Source organism: Pogona vitticeps, chromosome 12 (assembly GCF_051106095.1).
Source record: "Pogona vitticeps strain Pit_001003342236 chromosome 12, PviZW2.1, whole genome shotgun sequence".
In the NCBI taxonomy this organism is placed as follows: Eukaryota; Metazoa; Chordata; class Lepidosauria; order Squamata; family Agamidae; genus Pogona; species Pogona vitticeps.
The window spans coordinates 10947113-10969066 of record NC_135794.1 but is presented as its reverse complement, the minus strand read 5'-3'; the positions used below and the strand labels follow the sequence as shown (position 1 = coordinate 10969066).

The 21954-nt window shown below is 46.0% G+C and overlaps 2 protein-coding genes across 2 annotated transcripts in view; both read left to right on the top strand.

The window, feature by feature from the left end:
• Window positions 1-19176, top strand: part of LOC144584533 (methionyl-tRNA formyltransferase, mitochondrial-like) — a 78531-nt gene extending 59355 nt beyond the window's left edge. The window contains exons 10-11 of the transcript XR_013538843.1: window positions 16114-16254; window positions 17708-19176. The gene's annotated coding sequence lies outside the window, so the exon portion shown is untranslated. The remainder of the gene's footprint in view (window positions 1-16113; window positions 16255-17707) is intronic.
• On the top strand, window positions 100-19176 carry LOC144584620 (methionyl-tRNA formyltransferase, mitochondrial-like). Its single transcript, XM_078381059.1, has 14 exons — window positions 100-141; window positions 1823-2017; window positions 3405-3616; window positions 5938-6060; window positions 6980-7082; window positions 7326-7401; window positions 8418-8509; window positions 9543-9624; window positions 10683-10765; window positions 11179-11409; window positions 13371-13483; window positions 13707-13828; window positions 16114-16254; window positions 17708-19176. The coding sequence occupies exons 1-10, from the start codon at window positions 100-102 to the stop codon at window positions 11386-11388; spliced, it is 1218 nt and encodes a 405-aa protein (XP_078237185.1). The 3' UTR covers window positions 11389-11409; window positions 13371-13483; window positions 13707-13828; window positions 16114-16254; window positions 17708-19176.
• Window positions 19177-21954: the final 2778 nt, after the last annotated feature.

Genomic DNA, 21954 nt, shown 5'->3' with positions numbered 1-21954 from the left:
TGCATGCGCTCTCTCTCAAGAGGGTGAGCACGCATGTGCGAGCAGCGTGCCACTGTATGCGCCTGCGCAAAGCACGGGGGTGCTCGTGCGCATGCAGAAATGGCGATGCAGCGCTCGCGCATGGCGCAGGGGCGCTCGTGTGTATGTACAGTGCAGTGCTCACATGGGGTGTGGGGGCACTTGTGCACATGCACAAGCAGTGGTGCAATGCTTGCATGGGGTGCAGGGGCGCTCATGGATATGCGCAAATGCGGTGCATCACTTGCATGGGGCGCAGGGGTCATGCGCCTTTTTCTTGGGCCTAACACCTTTGCAGGTGCATCTGATGGAGACAGAGGAAAAGGTCTTCTCTGTTGCTTGTCCCAGACTTTGGAACTCCCTCCCACTTGAGGCTAGGCAGGCCCCATCTTTGCTGTCCTCCTAGAAGCGAGCCAAGGCCTTTCTCTTCAGTCAAGCTTTTCCTCCCTTGCTGGCTGCCCGAGTGGGATTTTGAAACGGATGGTTGTGCCTTTCTGTTATCAGTGTGTTTTTGAGGTGGCTTTTGTTGACCTTGTAGTGTGTGCTGTTTGATCCTTTTTAGCATTCGTATACCTTTTGGTTTTAGTTTTAAATATTATATTTTAATGATGTGAGCCACCTTGGGTCCTTTTGAAGGAGAAAAGCATGGTAAAATATTTTAAAGAAAATAAAATAACAACAGAGGTCTACATGCCAGCTTGAAAAAGGAAAAGTTCCCAGTGACGGGGGGGGGGGGGGGAAGCTACTTTGGGAGCAGAAAAGACAGGAACTAATTGCAAGCAGGGTTTGTATCATGTGGTCAGTCAAAGACTTGACATTCACCTCTTTTAGAAGCAGTGCAAACCAGGTAGCCTACGTATGGTTCTGTTAATGCATCCTGGCGCTAGCCTTCTTCCCCATTTTCATGACACGCATGGATAGCCTGCAATCGAACATAACAGAGATATTTTCATATGTACCAGTGATACCCTGGGGATCTCCCACTGGAGCTTTGGCCACGCGTCGTATTATTTTGTTCCAAAATACAGAGCTGAGTCTTGATCTGTTATCAAGAAAAAAGAGAGAAAAAATTCACAATCTTCAGAACAGGGTGTGATGATCTGAAGGAGAGTGGGATTTGTAGTCAGAGAAAATGTAGACTGTTACGTTCAAAGTGACATGATTTTAAAGTCTCGGAATGTGTTAGGCCGTGAGACTGTTTTTCAGATCCACTGACTGTCCTCTAAAGCCCATCGTGGTCCCAGCCAACCCACAGCTTGATCTTTCTGTGGCCGAGGGACACGTTGTGCACCTCCTCAGAGGTCTGAAACTGTGGAGGCAAATGAGGCTCAAGAGCTGGCATCAGGCAGTCACTCCTATTTTTCCAGTCATTGGAGCTCCATTGTGCCTTCAAACTAAACTAGCAAAGACAGGCAGACACACAATATTTACTTATTTCATTTATTTAAAATGTTTTCACCGCCCTTTCCTCCTAAGAAAGGAACCAAGGCGCCTTATATCATTGAAACAGAGGATGAAAGCTAAAAACAGGGAAGCTCTCCCGGTTGCATTCCTGCCTACAAGGCACTCTGGTATCAACACAGCAGGATCTGTGGGGGGGAGAATGTACAGCAAGGAGGCCTGGAACTCGGCGGGCGATCGGCAGCCATGGATACGGTTGCCACGGTTTCTAGATGACGCTTCGGCCGCGACGTGGTCTCACTCCAGGCCCCGCCCACGCCGCCTGCTCTCCCCGCCCCCGACTGTGCCTTCGGAATCGGGCGAGCGTGCTTGACGTCATCGCCGCGCGACGCGAAGGCCTGAGGGAGGAGGAGGAGGCGGGCGGAGGGGCGATGAGGGGCTCGTTGTGGCGGGTCGGGCGGGACGGCTGGAGGCGGGCTCACGGGACGGCGGCGGCCGGGGAGCTTCCCAGGAGGCGAGCGGGGCCGCCCTGGAGGGTCCTTTTCTTCGGCACCGACGACTTCTCCGTCGAGACCCTCCGCGCCCTCCAGGCCGCTCGGTGTGTCCTGTGGCCCAGGGGTAGAAAGGGGAAGCGGGGGGGTGGGGGGGTGGGGGTCAGAGGTCAAGCGGAAGTTGGGTTGAAGGGTGGCTGAGCGGGGGGGGGGGAAGGCAGGGGGAGAAAGCCCCGGGAAGCGGACCGGCTTCTCGGAGAGCCCGGGATGGCCTGCGTGGGCTGGGCGAGGGTCGTGGGCAGCAGGCGGTTTCCCATCCATCCCTGCTGTGGAACTGAGGGGCTCAGGGGCTGGAGGTTCCCTCGGGTGGTGCAAGGCTTCGTGGGCCGGACCAGGACCCAGCAGGCTTGACTTCAGATCCCTCCAGGGCCGTTAAAACTCACGGGGGGAGGGGGAGAGCGGCGTTGGTAAAAGCCCTCCTTCGGTATCTCCCTTCCCTGGAAAGCCCTTCTAGAGTCTCTCTGCACAGGTTCCATCTTGACAGCCTCAGCAGGGACTTTTCCTGAGACCCTGAGGATCTTTTCATTTATTTATCTATCTAATGACTACACTGGCAATTGTATTTTTGAAGGCTTTCACAGCCAGGATCTGATGGTTCTCTTAGGCTTTTCGGGTTGTTTGGCTGTGTTCTTAAGGTTGTTCTTCCTAACATTTCACCAGTGTCTGTGGCCGGTGTCTTCAGAGGACAGGAGTCGGAACTCTTGTTTGCGCTCTGGGCTTAATAATTACTGGACAAAGTATGCGATCAAGTGCACATACTTTGTCCAGTAATGGAGGCTCTTGAAGGACTAAAGGCTTGTAGTGTGTAATTTAACCATATGGCAATAAGTCTGCAGAAAGCCATCATAGATGATTTACAAGATACAGAATAATGGGAATCCAGAGTGATTGGGAGTAGAAGTATGAATAAAAAGACTAGTTCAGCAGCAGAGCATATCCTTTGTGTACAAATGACAGGTTCACTCCTTGTAATCTCTGGTGACTTCTTTGTGACCAAGACTTTAAGAGATGTGAGGCAAGTTTAAGCAGACCTTTCAGTGTGAGAGCCTCATTCTGTTTCAAAAGCAATCTCAGGGTGTTTTTATTTTGATGGTGGGTGGCGTCAAAGGATCAACGAGCATTTGAACTTACTATATCTTTAACAAAGCCTTAGAGGTTCAACCTTTTTTAGAACTGAGGAAGAAGAACACTGTGCAAAGGTTGGGAAATCACCAAACATTGATCTTACAGGGAAAGGACATAAGGAGAGACAACCAGTTTTAGCCCCAGGAGTTAAGTTTTCCCTCCCCTAGAGTAGACAGTACTGGCTTAGATGAGCAGATATCTGACTTGGTATAAAGAAGTTTTCTTGTGGGGTTTAGATCTTGGTGTGGTAGTAACTTAGCAGTGTCAAATCTTCCATTTGACCTCTTTTTTTAAAATGTCCTGTTGCAGGGAGCCCAGACCGAATGCTCTCTAGACCATCTGGAGGTGGTGACTGTACAGCCCCAGCTGCCAAAAGGACTGCCTGTCAAGAACTATGCAGAGCAGTCTCAACTCCCTGTCCACTTCTGGCCAGATGTTGCCTCGTGCGAGCACTTTGACGTCGGTGTGGTGGCATCATTTGGCCATCTTCTCCATGAGGACCTCATCTTGAAGTTCCCATAGTAAGACTGTGGTCTTGGAGCATGCTCAGTGTGATCTAAATAATTCAGAGTATTTGGCTAATATATAAGTGGAAGGTCTCTGACCACTGGGGAGGGATGCTGCGTGGGATGAAGTTACTGGTGCCTGAAGTAGAGCCTGCTAGAACTATTCCCTGAAGTATTCAGCTTATTATTAATCTCTCACAAGGTGAACAAAATGGGGGATCTTTATTACTGTGTTAAATCATTTCTATCTTACAATTTCAGTTTTATGTAACAATTTAAAAAAAATTCAGATTGTTTTCTTGTTCCACTTCCCTTATCCTTCAGTTCTCTGCTTCTCTACTGTCTACAGTTTATAAGGTTAATTGTGAGAATGCCAGCCTTGGGAGGGGGAAATTATTTTTAAATCAAATTGATTTAAATCACAATTAAAACATTTTAAAGTGGATTTTTTTAAAAAAAATACAGTAAATAATAAAAAAAACCCACAAAGTTTTAAATATAAAGCATGATTTAAATTGTGATTTAAGTCAAATGCACCCCCCTGATGGCAACATACATTTGTACATAAAGTGGAAAAGGGACCATAATTGAGCAGTATATATTTGCAACAACTTTATTGAATGTTAAGATGCCTATTTAAAAAGAGGTTGGCCTATCTGGAAAAAAACCAACTTGGCGGCTGATGATATTAACAACTATCGTCCAGTCGCCAATATCCCCTTTATTGGCAAGCTGGTAGAGAGAGTGGTGGCCAACCAGCTTCATGCTCTCCTGGAGGAGACTGGTGCCCTTGATCCATTCCAGTCTGTGTTCAGGCCGCATCATGGCACGGAGACAGCATTGGTCACCCTGCAAGATGACCTCTTGAGGGAGGCCAATGGGGCAAAGTGTCCTTGCTGGTTCTCCTCGACCTCTCAGTGGCCTTTGATACCACTGATACCACCTTTGATACCCCAGGTACCCTCCTGGGGAGGCTCTCGGGGTTGGGGGTTGATGCTCAGGCTTTGCCCTGGCTCAGATCCTTCCTGGTGGACCGTCCTCAGAGTTCAGCTTGCGGAGATGTTGTCCGCTCCGTTGGCTCTCCGTTGTGGAGTCCCGCAGGGGTCAGTCATCTCCCCAATGCTATTTAATATCGATATGAGGCCGCTGGGGGATGTCATCAGAGTTTTGGAGCTTTGTGTCACCAATACGCAGATGACACCCATCTCTATCTCCCCTTCCATCCTTCTGCAGTGGATGCTGTCCCGTCCCTTGAGTGCTGCCTGGATGCGGTGCCGGGATGGATGAGGGAAAACAGACTGAGACTGAACCCAGACAAGATGGATATCCTCTGGGTGGAGGCCTCTATTGTCTGGGTGCCTCCTTATCTTTTTTTTTGGGGGGGACACTGTTTCCATGAACGATGAGGTTCATAGCTTGGGCGTGATTTTGGACCCATCGCTATCAGTGACATCTCAAATAGTGTCTGTGGTCTGGTCAGCTTATTTCCACCTAAAGCTGATCACCCAGCTACGTCCTTACCTTGACACCAGGTCCCTCACCATGCTGGTCCATATGCTGATAATCTTGAGATTAGACTACTGTAATGCCCTCTATGTGGGGCTGCCCTTGGAACTGCTACAGAGACTGCAACAGGTCCAGAATACGGTGGTGAGACTTCTGAGTGGGGTTAGAAAATGTCAACATATATCCCCCACCCTGGCCGCCTTACACTGGCTACCTGTTCGCTTCCATACCTGTTTCAAGGGGATGGTACTAACCTATAAGGCCCTAAATGGTTTGGAAGCTCAATATGTGGCCAAGTGCCTCCTTCCGGTTAGGTCTGCCCATCCTATAAGATCATTGCAGGCAGGGCGGCTGAGAGGCCTGACCCCGAGAGAGACCTGGAAAACAACCACCGGAAATCTGGCCTTTTCAACGGAACCTCCGCAACTGTGGAAGTCTCTTCCGCCCGCAGTCCGCCTGGCCCCTTCGCTGGGCACATTCAGAAAGCTACTAAAAACCTGACTATTTAGTCAGGCCTTCCCTGAACTAACTATACTCTGATACAATCGTGTCCAATAATATAACTTTTATCATACTGCCATGTTGCATGTTTTTATTTCTCTACACTTTTAATTGTGTTTATTGTATTATAAGTTTTGTATTGTGTATTAATTTTGCTATTTTGTTACTCTGTTGTTTTTTTCTTATTTGTTGTAAACTGCCCAGAGTGGCCTTGGCTGCCAGATGGGTGGTATACAAATCAAATAAATAAATTGGTCACTATGTGCTTACGCATATTAGAATTAGTATTCTCTTCTGATTTCCAAATTTCTTCTAAATTTCTGATTCAGTGGTGTATTGAATGTCCATCCCAGCTGTCTTCCGAGATGGCGTGGTCCCGCACCAATCATCCACACAGTACTCCATGGAGATACAGTTACTGGGGTGACAATAATGCAGATTAGGCCAAAGAGGTATAAATGCTATTTTATCTAATGGAATAACATGTCAAAACCTATTTTTTATCAACTCTGAAAATTTTGTGGGTGCTGAGTGATCTTCCCATCTGTTAAAACTACATTGTGCCATTACAAATGCTTTTCTCTTTTTTATGTATTCAAAGGTTAGGATTATGCAGCTTGATTCTATATTTTTGTGTTGTCTGGAGCTTATTAAAAAAGTACAGACAATGGCTACTTAATAATAAGTACTAAGAACTTAGTTTGTTATTGTCAGTGTTTTTGGAGCCAAAGTGACAGAATAAGGAGAGCCCCAAGAATGCAAAACATTTTTCAGAAATGACAAGTGGAAGCAGGGTCAAAAAGAACTTGTTTAGGAGGTATATCCTACAGTGGGCATTGAATTAAGACTAGGGGTGGGAGAATGAGAGGAGAGGTTCAAATGGCATTGGTCGTCTGGAACCTAAAGCAAAACTTTCACACTACAAAAATGTTGTAGCAGGTTTCATGTGATCTCTTAAAACCATTGGGCAGTATGTTTTATGTAGAGATGTAGAAGTATGTAGAGATGTTCAGCCAAAACTGCCTTAGTTCATGTTTGTTCTGGTATCTCTGTACTGCAGTTTTTAAATAGATTATTTATTTATTTATTTATTTATTTAACTGATACGCCACCCACTCTAACCAAAGTAGAGTAGTATATCTACTATCTAGATTTTATAGAATAGTGGCACTTAAAGCAGCTCTGACTGACGGCGGCCTTGTAAGATCAAACACTGAAGGCTTGTTTCTTGCAGGGATGTGTATCAATAATTTTCTGACAGCTTCTTGTCCTCCCATTGATTTACAAACTCTCATGAGCTCTTACTCTTTGTTTAAAAACCATAACTCCAAGATAAAAGTAAAAACGTAATGCTATGTGTTATGTCCATAGGTTTGATGTAGGTCCCATAATTAAACAGGAAACCGTTCCAGTTCCACCCAACTGTACGGCAAAAGAATTGGAGTCAGTGTTATCCAAACTGGGTGCAGACATGGTAAGTTAACATGGCCCTTCTTCAAAGTGGGTTTTACAACAAGAAATGGTAGTGAAGGTTTTATGTATCAGTGAACCAAACAAGAAGAACTTCATCATCTGATGGATGAAGCATTAATTTTTAGACAGATGAAACAATAAAAATGGAAAAACGTGCTTCCCTGGTTTAGAAATTTGAATAAATATGATCACATTCGTTGGAGTCTATCTTTTGTAATATATGCTTTGGATTTTGTTTTCTCAGCTCATTGCTGTTCTAGAACACTTAGCCGAAAGTTTAAGGAACAAGAGAGAGCAGCCAAAGGAAGGAACAACAGCTGGTATGTTTGGGGTATTTCTTGAATGAAGTCAGTATTGCCTAATACGGGGTCCCCAAGACCCGGGCCACAGACCAGTCCCAGTCCGTGGCCTTGGAAGGACTGGGCCACTGGGACAGATGAGTGGCGAGCAGGAGGTGAGCGGTGAGCGAAGCTCCGCCTCCTGTCAGCGTGCTCCTATCAGGTTCTGAGCTGCTGCTGATCTAACAGGAGGTGGAGCTTCACTCCCCTCCTGTTGCTGCAAAATCGGCTGGGCCTGTGGCATTAGAGTCTAATGTAGGAGTCTGCACTCCTATTAGATTTTAAGCCGCTGCTGATCTAACAGGAGGTGGAGCTTCAATTGCATTTCACCTCCTGCTCACCACTCATCTTGTCCTGGTATAATACATGTAATGGGCTTGATTCAAAGCTGTTTTCCAGCAACCTACTGCATAACAAATACCCTCCCCCAGACCTTGGGAGAATGGTCTTCAACTAAACCTGTCCCTGGTGTCAGAAAGGCTGGAAATCACTGGTGTAATAGACTGGTTCAATTCCCTTATTAATTTACTATTATTTTATTAGTTAGGGTTCTTCTACAAGGTGTTTGAAATAAGTCAATCTGTTTTTCACCAGGAATCTTTTCTCCCCCCCCCCCATTTAGGAAAGTTAGGAGCAGCAGCTGATTCTTCTAATGAATCACCGTAGAGCATCAGGATTTGTGGGTGGGTGGCAGTGGTGGGATTCAGCAGGCCAACAAACGGTTCTGCAGAACCAATAATACATTAGCTACCGGTTCTGTAGAACTAGTGCGAACCTGCTGAATCCCACCATTGGTGGGTTGGGAGTCCAAGAGGTGAGTATGGTGGCATTCTTTTAAGATGAGGAATGATTATGACATTACCGTACACTGAAGTAAATTAGTACTAGTGGTGCAATTATCTGAATGGTGGGTTTATTTAGAAGAGATGTCCAAATATTTAAAGAGCTAAGGTGTAAAATGAGGTCTGTTGACTCCTGCATTTGCTTTTATCTTAAAGCTCCTAAAGTTACTGCTGCTATGAGCTGCATTCAATGGGAAGAGCAGGCCCCTGAGCAAATACTAAGGATGCACCGTGCCTTGGGAACATTGGTAAGAACAGTCTTGCAAATCGGTTTACAAAAATTACTCACTTCCAACTTTTACTTTGCTGTGCCTTCAAAAGAACACAGAGTAACATTCCGCCTAGAGTGGTCCATCGGTCCAGATAGGTGGGGTATAAATCAAATAAATAATAATAATAATAATAATAATAACATTCAAGAAAAGCAACAAAAAGTACTACTATAGTAGCATAGTTGAAGCTTCTGGTCCACCCTCAAATAGAAAGTGACCAAAAACCAAGCATAAACTCTGTGCCTTTTCCCCAACATAACTTTGTAGAGCTTGGCAGGTGAAATATGTGTTATTTTTGTTAGCCTTAGATTTCGCTTCATGTATTAAACGTTCCAGTGACACACTCCTCTTTCTTGGTGCTGATACATTTAATTGCAGGCCAGAGAAGCTGGTGGTGGATAAAGCCAGTTATTGAGTAAAGTGCTATGCAAATTATTGGTGGTTTTGCGGCCCTAGACTAACAAGACTGCTCTGCTCCTATGCCTGGAGACCTCCTCCAGGCTGAGCCGACATCCTGTTGGTCTTACACATGCCATGCCTCTGCTGAAACACCATCGGGGGAAAGGAGGAATTGGTTCTTTTCTCTACTGGTAACTGAGCATGGCACCTTCCCAGAGGAAGCAGGCTTGCTCTATCAAGAGCACATGCTTTGCATGCAGTTGTCCCACATTAAGTCCTTGGTAGGCCTGGGGAACTGAATGTCTGAACTCCCTAGAGAACCATTTCCAGTCATTGCAACTCTGGGCCAGGTGGAGTCGTGGTCTGTCTCAATGTAAGACAGTTCCTTAGAATTCCTGTAAAGCAGCAGGTAACTCTGAATTTCTCCCATGTAAGTCAGGCAAAAAACAAAAGAGAAATAAAAAGTAAGACAAAACTCTTATGGCACCTTAAAGACTAACTGCTATATTTCAGTGTAAGCTTTCATGGACAACGCCACTTCCTGAGACACAAGATGCCTCATGTTAATATATGTTGTGCCTAGATATTTCATTGTGCTGTATCTTTTCAGATGCCTCTGCGAACACTGTGGATGGGCAGTGTGGTAAAGCTCCTGGATCTTGCAGAAGTGGAGACATTGCCGGATTTTATTGGTTCGTAAATGAATCATTTAATATTCCCATTTGTAAAACGCTGGGGAATAAAGGTTAAATGACACTGCAGGACATTCTGTGAAGTAGATATTATATTTCTTTTGCTGCCCATAATTTGTTTCCTGCAAGTGTTTTTACTACTGTTTCGGTATCCAGCTTGGCTGTATGTCCCCTTCTGAAAGTACTGCTTTGGATCTATAAAGCCTTTAGTAACCCAAAGCTAAGCCACTCCACTTACATAGGAAAGTGGTAGTTGTGCTATAGTGCATCGTGACATCTAAGGTCAGCAAAAAGCACCGTGCATGTATTGATCCCAGAAACAAATTTGGAGAGTATGACGTGTGTTAAGATTTATTAGCTGATCCAGCTGAGTTACAAAAGTCTCTCCTTGAGCCTTACAAAGGCCAGAGCTTAAGGAGCACTGGGAAGCACGGTTAAGATCTGTTACTTTGATGAGGTTATAGAAGGAGGTTGAACCATTGAGAGTGTCCTAACCTATGGCATTCTGGCATGGATTGGGAGTAGCTCTGTAGCAGACAAAAAAGCTCTACAGAGAACCATTAAAATTGCCCAGAATATCATCGGGCTCTAGCTACCAACCCTGGATGACATCTTCACATCCCGCTGTCTAAGGAAGTCACACAGCCTCCTGAGAGACTCTTCCCATCCTGCTTATAACTTTTTTGAACTGTTGCCGTCTGGCAGAAGATATAGAACAATTAAGACTCGGACCACACGTTTTCTCAATAGTTTTTATCCCAGAGCTATAATTGCAATTAATAATGAGCTTAAAGACCACCAGTAGTGAATAATTAGTTGGACTGTGTTACTTGGCCTGCAGTGTAGATGTTTGTATTTTTAGTGGGGGATTTTTTAGTGGGTGGGGAGTGTTTGGGGAATTTTGTGTGTGTGCATGTGTCTGGTCTCTGGGTGTCTGTGAATTTCATTGTATGGGTATACTGTGTATATACTTACAATGACAATATATTATTATTATTATAACTTAATAATCACTTGTTGTGGGAAAGCAATGAGTAGAACACATGTTTTCCGTCCAGATAGGTTAAGACCTGAAAATGAGATTCTCCCAGGATCAGTGTTCTACGATAAGAAGTCAGAAACATTAGTGATCCACTGCAAGGTATGTTCCTAAGTGTGGTATTCCATTCTTTAAAATCCCCCTTTCCCTGTTGGGGTAGTGGTCCAGTCCCAATTTGTTAAACTGAAGGAATGGTTTCCAGTGTAACTTTATGCTCTACTTGCTTGCTCATGTCGTCTTTACCCTGGCTTCAAAATTCACACTATGGTGGATGCTAATGCCTTTCTGGAACCTCTGCCTCCTCCTTCTCCCAGACAAAGTTCTGCGGTTAAATCAGGCCCTGCCCCCCATGTTCTCCAAGCTGACTCCTGTAGCCGAAGAAAGATGGCATTACAAAGCCTTGAAAGCCGAGAGGGACAGCATGCTTAGCCTCTAGCTGTGGGCAGTGACCCTGTAGACTTGCAGGAAGTGCTCTGGCCTTTCCCAGTCTCACTTTGCCTATTTCCCTTTTCTAGGAAGGCTGGGTTGGAGCAAAGACCGTGATCCTTGAGAAGAAGCTGACAGCTGTTGAATTCTACAATGGGTATTTGCATCCCTGGTTTCAGCAGAATTCCAAAATGACTCTCAGAGAGTGCAGGTTTCAGACACTCCAGATGGCCAGAACAAAAAACAGTTTCAAAAGCAGAGTATTGCATCCACACAACGCACAGCAGCAATTGACTTGAATTACTGTCCGGAAGAATCAGGTGATGATTCCAGATGATATGGCTGGAAGCCCCTCGGCATTGTTTCAAATCCATCCTTAAGTGAAGGGTTCCTTTTGAACACTTGAACAGATTTTTTAATTTTGGATTTTTCAGTGCAGCCAGAAAAGGATTTCCTGGAATCCATATCCTCTGTTATGAGTATATTCTGAGGTTCTTTTCTAAAGTGCAGCTTTGTGATCCAAAAGAAGAATGCAGAATTTAGTAACAGCCATTTTGAAAAATACTGCAAGAGAACAGTGTCCCACCTTCTATATTGGACAACATAAATACCCGTTTGAATGAAATTGGTGGTGTATCGTCTAGAAATGGAAAGCTTCTGTGGTGTATAGATGTGCCAGTCCTTAACATTTGTCACACTCTTCAATTGCCAAGCAGAGTAAGGCCCTAGTCACACTAGGGAAAAGTTTTCCAGTTCTTCCAATACTTTCCATACCTCTGTTGTGCTGTGGTTTTTATCCCAGGACTACTGTCCGAAAAACGTTTATCAGTAACAGTTCATTTCCTCCATGTTTTCCACCCTTGGCCATATTGAAGCTGCCGATCAGCTGGCCGAAAATCATCGCTTTGCGATGATCGGTTACCGAAATGGAACTGATCATCGCAAAGCAAAATTCCCCCATAGGGAACATCGTTTTGCGATCGCAAAATCTTCAACATAATGCGATTTCTTCGTCAAACGGAGTGCTCGTAAAGCGAGGCACCACTGTACTTGCCAGTAATGTAATGGCAGCAGCCCTCCAGGGACATACTTTTGCCAATGTATTGATGTATCAGACATGGAGGTTTTAGAAATAATGTGCACACTTCACGGGTGTTCCAGGCAGTGCATATTTGGTTTCCACAAAATAATAAAATGGAAGCAATTACTTCACTAGAAGGTCATTGCCCCCTTTAAGATTGTGGACTACAAGTTCCACCACTGGCTGTGCTGTCTAAGGCTCATGGGATGTGCAGTCCAGCAGTAGCTGGAGGACTGCAAGTTGGTCCATTCTTGGCTTAGATGGAATGGGGTTGCAGAGTCAGCAAAACACACTGCATTTAAGCGCCTATCCTGGGCCTTCCACATATTTTTTTAATTATAGATTTTTCAAGACATACTCTGCGTAGCTCAGATGCAATCCCCATTGGTGATGGCTTTTCAAGGTAGAGCTTTTCCCTCACCTGTTCCCCCATTCTTGGAGGTGGTGTGAAGCTGGGGTATTGTGTCCCGTGCATTCATTCTGCAGGTGAGGGATAGACCCTCCAATTCTGTTTGTAGGAACAGCCTTCATGCAGGTAGAGCCCTTGCAACGTGTGCGTTCTTTCCACATGCCACAAGGAGGGCCAGCGGATAGTTCATCTTTACAAGCTACTGGGTGCATTGTCCCCAGTGAACCAGCAGGTGGCACTGCTTGCTTCTGGACTTGACAAAAATATGCGTGGGTAAACAGGTAATAGAAACATGGCAAAACAACAACACACACCTTATTAGAGTAAAGCAAGGCCAGAATTGGGCTACAGTGGTGCCTCGCTAGACAGTTACCCCGCGTGACCATTTTTTTGCTAGACATTGACATTTTGCGATCGCTCTAGGGAATTGCTGCCCAAGACCTCTGGAGCGCCCCAAGCATCCCAGGAACCGGGAGCACGTTTGACCTGTCAAGGAAGCACAGCCTGACCTTCGGGTCCACACAAACGGGCAACGAGCAGCACATTCCCAAACCCTATTTATTGAGAGCTGAGTCCTTGTGTAGAATGATTTCCTTCGCAGCTCTTTAAATCAACTGCTTTTGCTGGTTGGGGAGTCTTAATTCACAATACACAGACAGAGGCAAGAGAGACTGGAGTTTTCCAGCAGCTTATTGGAGGGTTGGCTTGTGGAGTGATTGCTACAATATGAACTTCCTCCCTGCCATCCATAATTTTTTATCTGCTTCAATTTGACTTTCCAACTTGTGTAGGTAAATAATCTGCCTCACCTCCAGAGGATGGTATGCGGCGGAAAAGCAACATTTGTGATTAGAAAAGATACCCAAAAGGAGAACAGTTAAACTATGGAGATTGCTGCCAAGAGGTAAGATAACGTTTCCCCTTGACCTTTAGTCCAGCCGTGTCCGACTCTTAACGGGTGGTGCTCTTCCCCATTTCCAAGCCATAGGACCAGTGTTTGTCCGTAGACAGTTTCCATGCTCACGTGGCGAGAGCGACTAGACACGGAACACCGTTTCCTTCCCACCAAGGTGGTACCTATTTATCTACTTGCATTTTTACATGCTTTTGAACTGCTTGGTTGGCAGGAGCTGGGACAAGCGATGGGAGCTCCCTCCGTCGCGTGGATTCAATCTCATGACAGCTGGTCTTCTGACCTTGCAGCACAAAGGCTTCTGCGGCTTAACCTGCAGCGCCACCACACCAAGAGGTACATGATCATAAATCTGGAGAGTTTTAAAAGAGGACTGAATAAATTCATGGAGGTTTTCCTTCAGCAGTGGGGCAATATTGCTGTGTATATCAGGTGCTGAGGAATACATGGGGGACTACTCTCTGGAGGGGTTTACAACTTAGTCACACAGCCCACGTATTGCCCACGCAGTGACCTGTGGAGACGGGTTACTCAGTTTATTGATCTCAGAAGGATGATCCGTAGGGATCACAACAGCAAATGGGATTGCTACGGCTCAGCCTGTAGACAAAGACAGGGTCTGTGATTTGAAGGTGATTTCTGTAGGGCCTCATGGGCTAATCTTATGCATCCCTGATTTCAAACCTCAGTGGTACAATAGAGCGAGGGATCTGTGATGTTTAGGGGCTCTCTGTGTACACCAAGGAGGAATATGAGGCATATTGGTTTGAAGCAAGTGCCAAATAAAACCATGGTGGATTGATGAGGATCTGTGATACCCACCCATCCATTCAGCCACGTTTAGAGACATAGCAGGGCAGTACAGTTTGGGTGAATCATTTTTACAGTAGAGTTGGTAGGCACAGATGAAGTTGATGCGTTTACATTGGTTTTGAGAAGAACTGGCCTCTGTTCCATGTGTTTCTGCCATGGTAGTGCCATGCAGCAGTGGGCTTCGTACAAAGGGAATCGTCGTTCTTCAAAGAGTAGGGAGACAGAGAGACCTCAGGTAAACTCCATGTAGGCATGAAGCTTTCCGTTCTTCTTCGTGGTCCCTGTGAATCGCACGCATGGGGCTTTTCTGCACATCCATGGAACCTTGGAAGCCCGAAGCTTCCATGGAACGCAAGAAGGGAGCAGCCTTCCCCCTCCCTCCGAGTAGAACACCATGCCCAACAGTCACTCTCCTTCTCAGCCGTTGGTGACTGAAGTTGGTGTTTCCTAGCAGCTCCAACTTACCTCAGTCTTCAGGTTCCCAATCTTCCCATTTTCCTGTGAATCCAACCCTTCTGATTTTTCCTAATCCTTGGAGAGTCCCAAAGAAGAAAAACCAGAGAAAGGAGAGTTATTTTTTTGTTCCCAGTTCCTTGAACATTTTTCTTCCAAATTCATGGCTTCCAAGGAGCCCCCATTCAAAAGATGCTTGGACTGTTCAGCTAAAATGGCCATCAGCGATGGCCATTCGCGCTGCTTGTATTGTCTGGGTGAAGCCCACCAGCCCTGGATCTGTCGTCATTGTCGAAAATTCACTAAGCTCGAATTGAAGGAGCGGAAATGTGACCTTAGAATCTACCTGATGGAGGAAGCACTACAGCCTCCGGATTTGCCCTCCTCACCGCCAACCCCCAGACCACTGATTTTGGGGTGTAAAACAATCTCAAAAAAAGTAAGCATGGAAAAGGCAGTTCCTGAACCGATGAAGCAGTTAGAAGAGGACAGGAGTTCTAAAGAGTCAGAAGATCTGGCAGCTCAATCAGACAGACCTTCAACTTTGATGCCTATCCCTCAACCAGCTAAGCGAAAAACATCCAAGTGGCCTTCATGCTCGGTATTCATCTGTCTGATCCATCTAAACCCATATTGTCTGTGATCATGATGAGAATCCTTAAGCCTTCAGGCCACAAGTGGATCCCAAAGGCTGTTTTTGCAGCCCTTGGAGCACCCTTCCTCAGAAAAACATCCCTCCCCCCCCAGGGAACGGGGGGGATTCAGGTTTCTGATTGCAGAACTGGGGTTACTTTGGTACCAATTTTTATTTCTCTTTTCCCTGCTGACTAATTATTATCTAGCATTGAATATCCACAGTGTAAGTGGCAATTGATTTTATGGGATAAGGGAAGATAGGTGCTCACTCCAAAGAATGAAATGGGCAGGTTGGAAGTTTATTATATTTTCCTTTTAACTGGCTTTTCTCCTACTCGAGAGCCAGGTGGAAAAGAGGGGGCCCCATGCAAAAAAGGAAAAGAAGTCTCCCAAAGTCAGGGATGAGCATGGGAATGGAGTCTCTCCCCCTTGGCAATCAGACAAGCAGTCTGTGGAAGACATTCTGACAAACTCAACTTAGGAAAGTTTTTTTCTATGCTAAGACTTTTGGCAAAGCAGCTGAAGTTTGGCTAGAAGGCGTTCTTTTTGCTTCACTGGCTGCCTTCTAATTTAAACTCCAGTTTTAAAAGTAGTATCGTTTTTAATTGAATGCTTTTCGTTGATTGGCTTTGTCCTCCTTGTGAGTCTTTCCGAGGAAAGGAGGGATGAGAAAGGATTGAAACGAATCGATGGGTTGGATGTCCCTCTCTTCTCTCTAGGTGGATGGAGTGGATCAGAGCCCTGCGAGAAAGAAGCAGAAGACAAAGGAGGACGAGGAAGGCAAAGAAAAGGGGACTGCGAGTAAAAAGGGGAAGGAAGGAGAGAAAGAGAGAAAGAAAACAAAGGGCAAGAGAGAGAAGGTACACAAGATACCTGTTGCACAGAACTGGACAGGGTCTGTCCCTTTCTTCCTGCTTACACCAGCAGAGGCCATTTTGGCTGCCCTCACATGATTCACTTGCATATGGGTTAACAACTGGGGTGTCTGCATGCGTTGGTGGTCTATTTATCACCATTGGAGCACCACGGGTACATCTTTCCTTCCTCCTTGCTGCCATCTCCAAAACAGGGCACCTTCAAGGATGCTGTTTACATCTTCTGCTGTCACCTGTTTTATAGTCTGTTTATATTTTGGTGCGTACCTGCTTGCACAGATCAACAAAAGTGCTGTCCGTATGAACATGTGCCTCTGCACCATGGCAACCTCTGCTCTGTATCCTTTATACAGAACTAAATGTCTTCCATCTATTTACGTTTTCCTTTTCTCATTTAAGCCTGTTTGCATGACTTCTCTCAGTTTGCATGGTTTTATTCTGACTTTGCCAGTCTCTGGGGAAGCCGGGTGGCAATATTAGATAATGCATCAAAGTCGCTCTGAAAACCGTAGCCAGGGAGTCGGGAGGTACCTTTGGATATTTGTGTCCGAGTTTATTGAACTGGATGGAAAGAAGCTCCACAAACTCTATAAGATGGCTCACAAGAGGCGGCTGCAGGATCAGGAGGTGAGGTTCAAAACGGAGACGTCTGTCTCTTTCAAATCTTGGGGACAGAAACTTGACCCTGAGCAGCAGAAGAGAGGTTGAACTAAATGAATAGAGGAGGCAAAAAAGAATGTACCCTATAAAGAGAAGGAGAGAGGTGAGTCTTCTAGCCACATTCTTAGAAGCTGGGGTGTATTTGGAAGAGGTTTGCTTCATTTAGTACAACTCCTGCTCTTTTTCTGGAAGAACTTTTAAAAAGATATTTAATTGCTCATGAAGTCCAGGAATCAGCGTTTCTTGACTCCAGGGCTGGACATCCATCTGAATGCAGTCACTCTGTCCTGAAGCTTGCTGGGTGACCTTCACCTAATTATCTCCTCAGATTAACGTACCTCCCAGGATAGTTTGTGAGGGTAACTTGGTGATGATGTGCATTCAGACTACAGTACTCTGAAAATTTTTGGTGGTTTTTTTTGAAAGAAAGATGGGATAGACATATAATAAGTCTCATATGAACAGGGCAACTAAATGTATGCCTCCACCCCATTAACTAGGAGAAGAAAGATGGGCATGTGAGGGGAGACGGAATCTAAATGTAAAAATGGCAGGCAGTGAAAATGGCCTACACAGAACTTCCTCATCAACACATGGTTAGGAGATCACAAGGGTATCCTAGCTTAGATAGGAAAGAGCGTATCTCCCTGTCCAGAGACCCATTTGTGGTGTGAAGCCCTCTCGTAGTTCGCTCAGGTGGGTCAGCGAGCACAAAGCTTTTTGAGACGATTCCTGTTGCTCCTAATATCCCCCTTTTCTCCATCTTCTTTTCCCTCAGCAAGAACAGAGGAAAAAGAAGGCCGCGGGGGATGAAGACCACTTGGAGCCTTCTGAGTCCACAGAGGAGTCTACAGTGTCTCAGGTCCCTCATGGCCCTCCTCCTGAGAAGCTCCACCCGTCTCCACCTCATCCTCCCGAGGTGCACAGCGAACCAACGGGACAATCAGTGTCACCCAACCATTCTCAGCCGTGAAGCTTGGTGAAGCAGAAGCCGCTGAGCAAGACGGGTCTGATTTTCCTTTGACGTGCGACAGTGAAGCCCTGCCATTTGTTTTTCTTCTCAAGGACTCTTGTTTGGGTCTAATGGTTGCTGATTTCTATAGTTGACCCTAGCCCTTGAAATCCCTTATTAGCACTAAGTAGCATACTTATAACCACATCTGAATGTCTTGCCTCAGCAGAGTCTTTATTCTAAACTTTATATATATTTTATAGTTATAGTTGATATGTACCAAACACTAAAATATAATTGGGGGTGGGTGGAGAGGGGAGCAACTTTCTCTTCTTTCAATATTTGGAATAAAATGAAATTAAATCAACAACGGAGGAGGCCTCGTTTGACCCTCGGCCATTCAACCCGTGCCCTCCAGAGCCCTGAGGTTCCCCCCCACAACTCTCTTGATCCCCGATTCTAGAAAGGAACACCACTCTTAGCAACTGAGTGATTACAATGCCTCAAGGGAAGAAAGAGGCCTTCCTGGGGAGGGCAGAACTGGGAGGAGGGTCTCCCCCCCCCAGGGCTGAAAAAATCCTCCCCATAAGAGCCACCCACCTCACCTCCTTTGACAGCCCTGCCTAGAGAAGTTCGACTCTGATCTTCAGCAGGATGATGGCAGAGCAGCTTAGCAGGCAATGAGTTCCACCTGCTCTTAAGATACCTGTACTATCGTCAATCTTTACCCAAGATTTCGGTCTGCTTTCGGTAATTTTTTTTCCATTTTGAAGCTCATTCCTGTCTGGACTGCCGACAACAAACGAAGGGTCAAGGTACTTTCTTTCCAAATGGAGTCAAGTTGGCTTGACGGTAGTTAAGGTTGGCTTCATAGCAGACACACTTCTCAGATTTGGTTTTTTTATTATTATTATTATTTTGAATGTGAGAGCTCTCATTACTGAGTTCTTCTCTGTAGCTTACTGTCAGAAGGTTGTCCCAAGAGGTTTTATTGGCTGAAGGAAAAGATGAAAGGGTGCCTCCGCACGCAGACATACACGCCACAACAGCTGGCCAGACTGGTAGTTGAATTATTACCTCAGCTTGACTGAACCGTATCCTCTCCAACATCCTCCACCATGCCCGAGAGGAACACACTAGCTTAGATGTTCAGAACAGGCCACTTTGGACACTCGGCCCTGTGGATAACACACCCAAGCAGACAAAGCAGCAAATCCAGAAGGACTGACTGACTGATGAGGAAGAAGCAAACAACCTATCCAGTGGTTATGCAAAATCAAATGTGTTAACCAAAATCCTATGGTTGTTTGTGTGCATTTTGTGTAACTAGGTGTGAATGATTGTGGCTCATTGATGAGGTGGAGAGGTGCCTCCTGGTTATGAGACAGGGAACGTGAGCAGGCATGGCCCATGGGGGTGGGGGATTCAGTGCCATGGGCTTCTCAAATGGAGCGCACCCCCCCCCCGAGTCCTCTCCGGGTCCTTGTCACCCACATCAGGATGGGTATGTGCTGGAAAGGGAGCTGCCACCAGCCACAAGGCTGCTCTGCACAGGAGAGATTTACTGGGAATGGGGGCTGGGGGAAACGGCTCCTTGCGTGTAATGGAGCTGCACGAGATGGGGGTGGAAGGCAGTGTCTGGTCCTCTTCATGCATCTCTTTCCCAACCCCAGAAGCAGCAGCGCTGTGGCTGTCCAAGAGGGCAGGGTTGGTCCGAGTGTTGACACCGTCTTGGTCCTTCCTTGGGCACATGGGCTCTTGGGGAACAAAAAGCTTTGTTTGACATCTTTGGGAGGGTGGTTTTTTTTTTTTTTTTTTTTTTTTTTTTTTTTTTTTTTTTGGTGGGGGGAAGGAAGTTAATGAACATGAATCACACACAACATCCAAAAAGTGGTATGGACAGATTATATTTAATGTGGAAAATGGGAGGTTGTGGATAACAACCAATCGAACAGGCCACAGCGGGAGAAAGAGGAAGCCCCAATGATGAGATTAATAGAAGTAGAGAAAACTTACTTAAAGCAGTGGAAAATGGAAAACATGGTGAAAATAACAGACACCAAGGTTGAATATATGAAGGATCTTACGGGGCTTTCGGATCCAAGAGGGCAGACAGAGCCGTCAGGGGGTGGCTTCATAGAGTGCTCGGTCAAGACCCTGGGAAGCCCCTGGCCCTCACGTGGTCGCTGGCACGGGCGGGCACGGTGTTGGTTCTGCTGCTGCCAGGCTTCCGCCCACCGGGCCTCAGCCCTCTGCGCATGGTCCGCCTCTTTCAGTGGGAAGGAAATGCGACCAGCTCCTCCATCGAGGGGTCACGGCTCCTCACCGTCTCCAAGCCCTCAGTTGCGGGACTTGCGGCCGTGGGCCCCTCCTCAGCTTGGCAGGCATCCTCATCTATGTCGTTGGCTGAAGCCGCCACCGCCTCCTCTTCCTCTTCCTCGCTGCTGGAGCTCCCTTTCTCAAACGTCCTTTCTGTTGGCATGCCTGAGCCTCTCCGGGCGCATTCTGGAGCTGCGTCGTTCCAGCCCCAATAGTTGGGTGAGTGGCCGGTGCTGAGTGCCGAGGTGTTTTGAGGTGGGACATCCACCTGCAGGGAGACGGGCTGATGCCCGGGAGCTTCTGGCAGTCTCCCACAATGCCATCCCTGCAAGAGGGTTGAAAACAAGACCATTGTATGGAAGAAGTTAGCGGGGCGCCTGGAAGCTCCTGAACAGACTCCAAAATGAAGTTGGAAGATCCAAGGTAGGAACAATCAAGTCCGATTGGGGCTACCTGGATAGCGGAGAATTTTTCTTGACAGTAGAAAAATTCAGTCCTCGAAGCCCACGTGTACATAAAATTCATTCCCCAACACGTGTACAAAGGAAGAGCAGGCAAATGGCTGAGATAATGCGACTGAAGTAGCCCACGTCTGGTTAAAAAGGGTCTAATTATCTTATCATTTCAATTTGTTTTAATTTTACTGTATTTCATATAAATTCATAATTTTGAATCGTTCAACTCTCTGACATGAATAAAGAAAGAAAAAAGAAAGGAGTTATGTTTGCATGTTGCCCCAAATCACTAGCTACAGATTAACATGACCTTTAATTCATTCCTTTCAAGCTGTGACTTATTCACCCACTTCTTGTGATGATCTTTTCATAGAATCGTACAACAACGGTGTTGGAAGGGACCTCCTAGGCCATCGGGTCCAACCTCTAGCTCATGGCAGAAACCCAGGTCCAAGCAGATCTGACAGACAGTTCTCCAAATTAGAGATTTTTTTAAAATATTATTATTATTTTGGCCAGAAGTGTTCAACTTAGATTGCTTTATCTTGGCTAGATGCTAGATCTTCTTTTGTACATGTTGTGGGGCATACATTGTATGCACAGAAGGGCTGCATGGACTGAATTTCTCTACAGTCACAGAAAATGTGTCCTGTCTCCAGGTAGCATCGTTTTACTAGATCATGCTTTGATCTTTCCACTTCGCTTTCACATAGGAGCCTCCCCCAAAGTGTGGGAAAGCATTGTGAGTACTCATGGGTGTCCTCTGGGCACCGGTGGGCAGGTGGCCGATCCTTCACTTCCGAAAGCATGAAGTTGACTAGCCAAGGCATGAAACTGAGCCTTGATTGCCTGCCTTCCATCTCAAGCAGAGGAGGGGCTTCTAGCTCCCCTGCTACAACAGCTGGACTGGCGACGTGTCTGTTTCCAGGCCCAATTCAAAGTGCTGGTGATGACCTACAGTCGGAAGCCCTTTACCGTCTGGGTTCAGGCTCCCTGGTGGACCGTCTCTCTCCTGATGACCCGTCACAGATCCTACCTTGTTGTTGTTGTTGTTCTGCCTCTCTCCTGATCAGGAGACACAAGGCAGCTCACCATGTTAGAAAAGTAGATTTGAAAACGTTTAATGCAAATTAAAAAGCAATTAAACTTTCTGTTCATAAAAATACAGTCGAATAATTAAAAGTGAGCAAATATGAAAAATGATCAGAACTTTTAAAAGGCATTGTGGACTTAAATGTGATGGTTAGAAGTTCGCCCTTCTCTTCGCCCCACTTGGCATCCGAGGCGTCTTTGACAGGG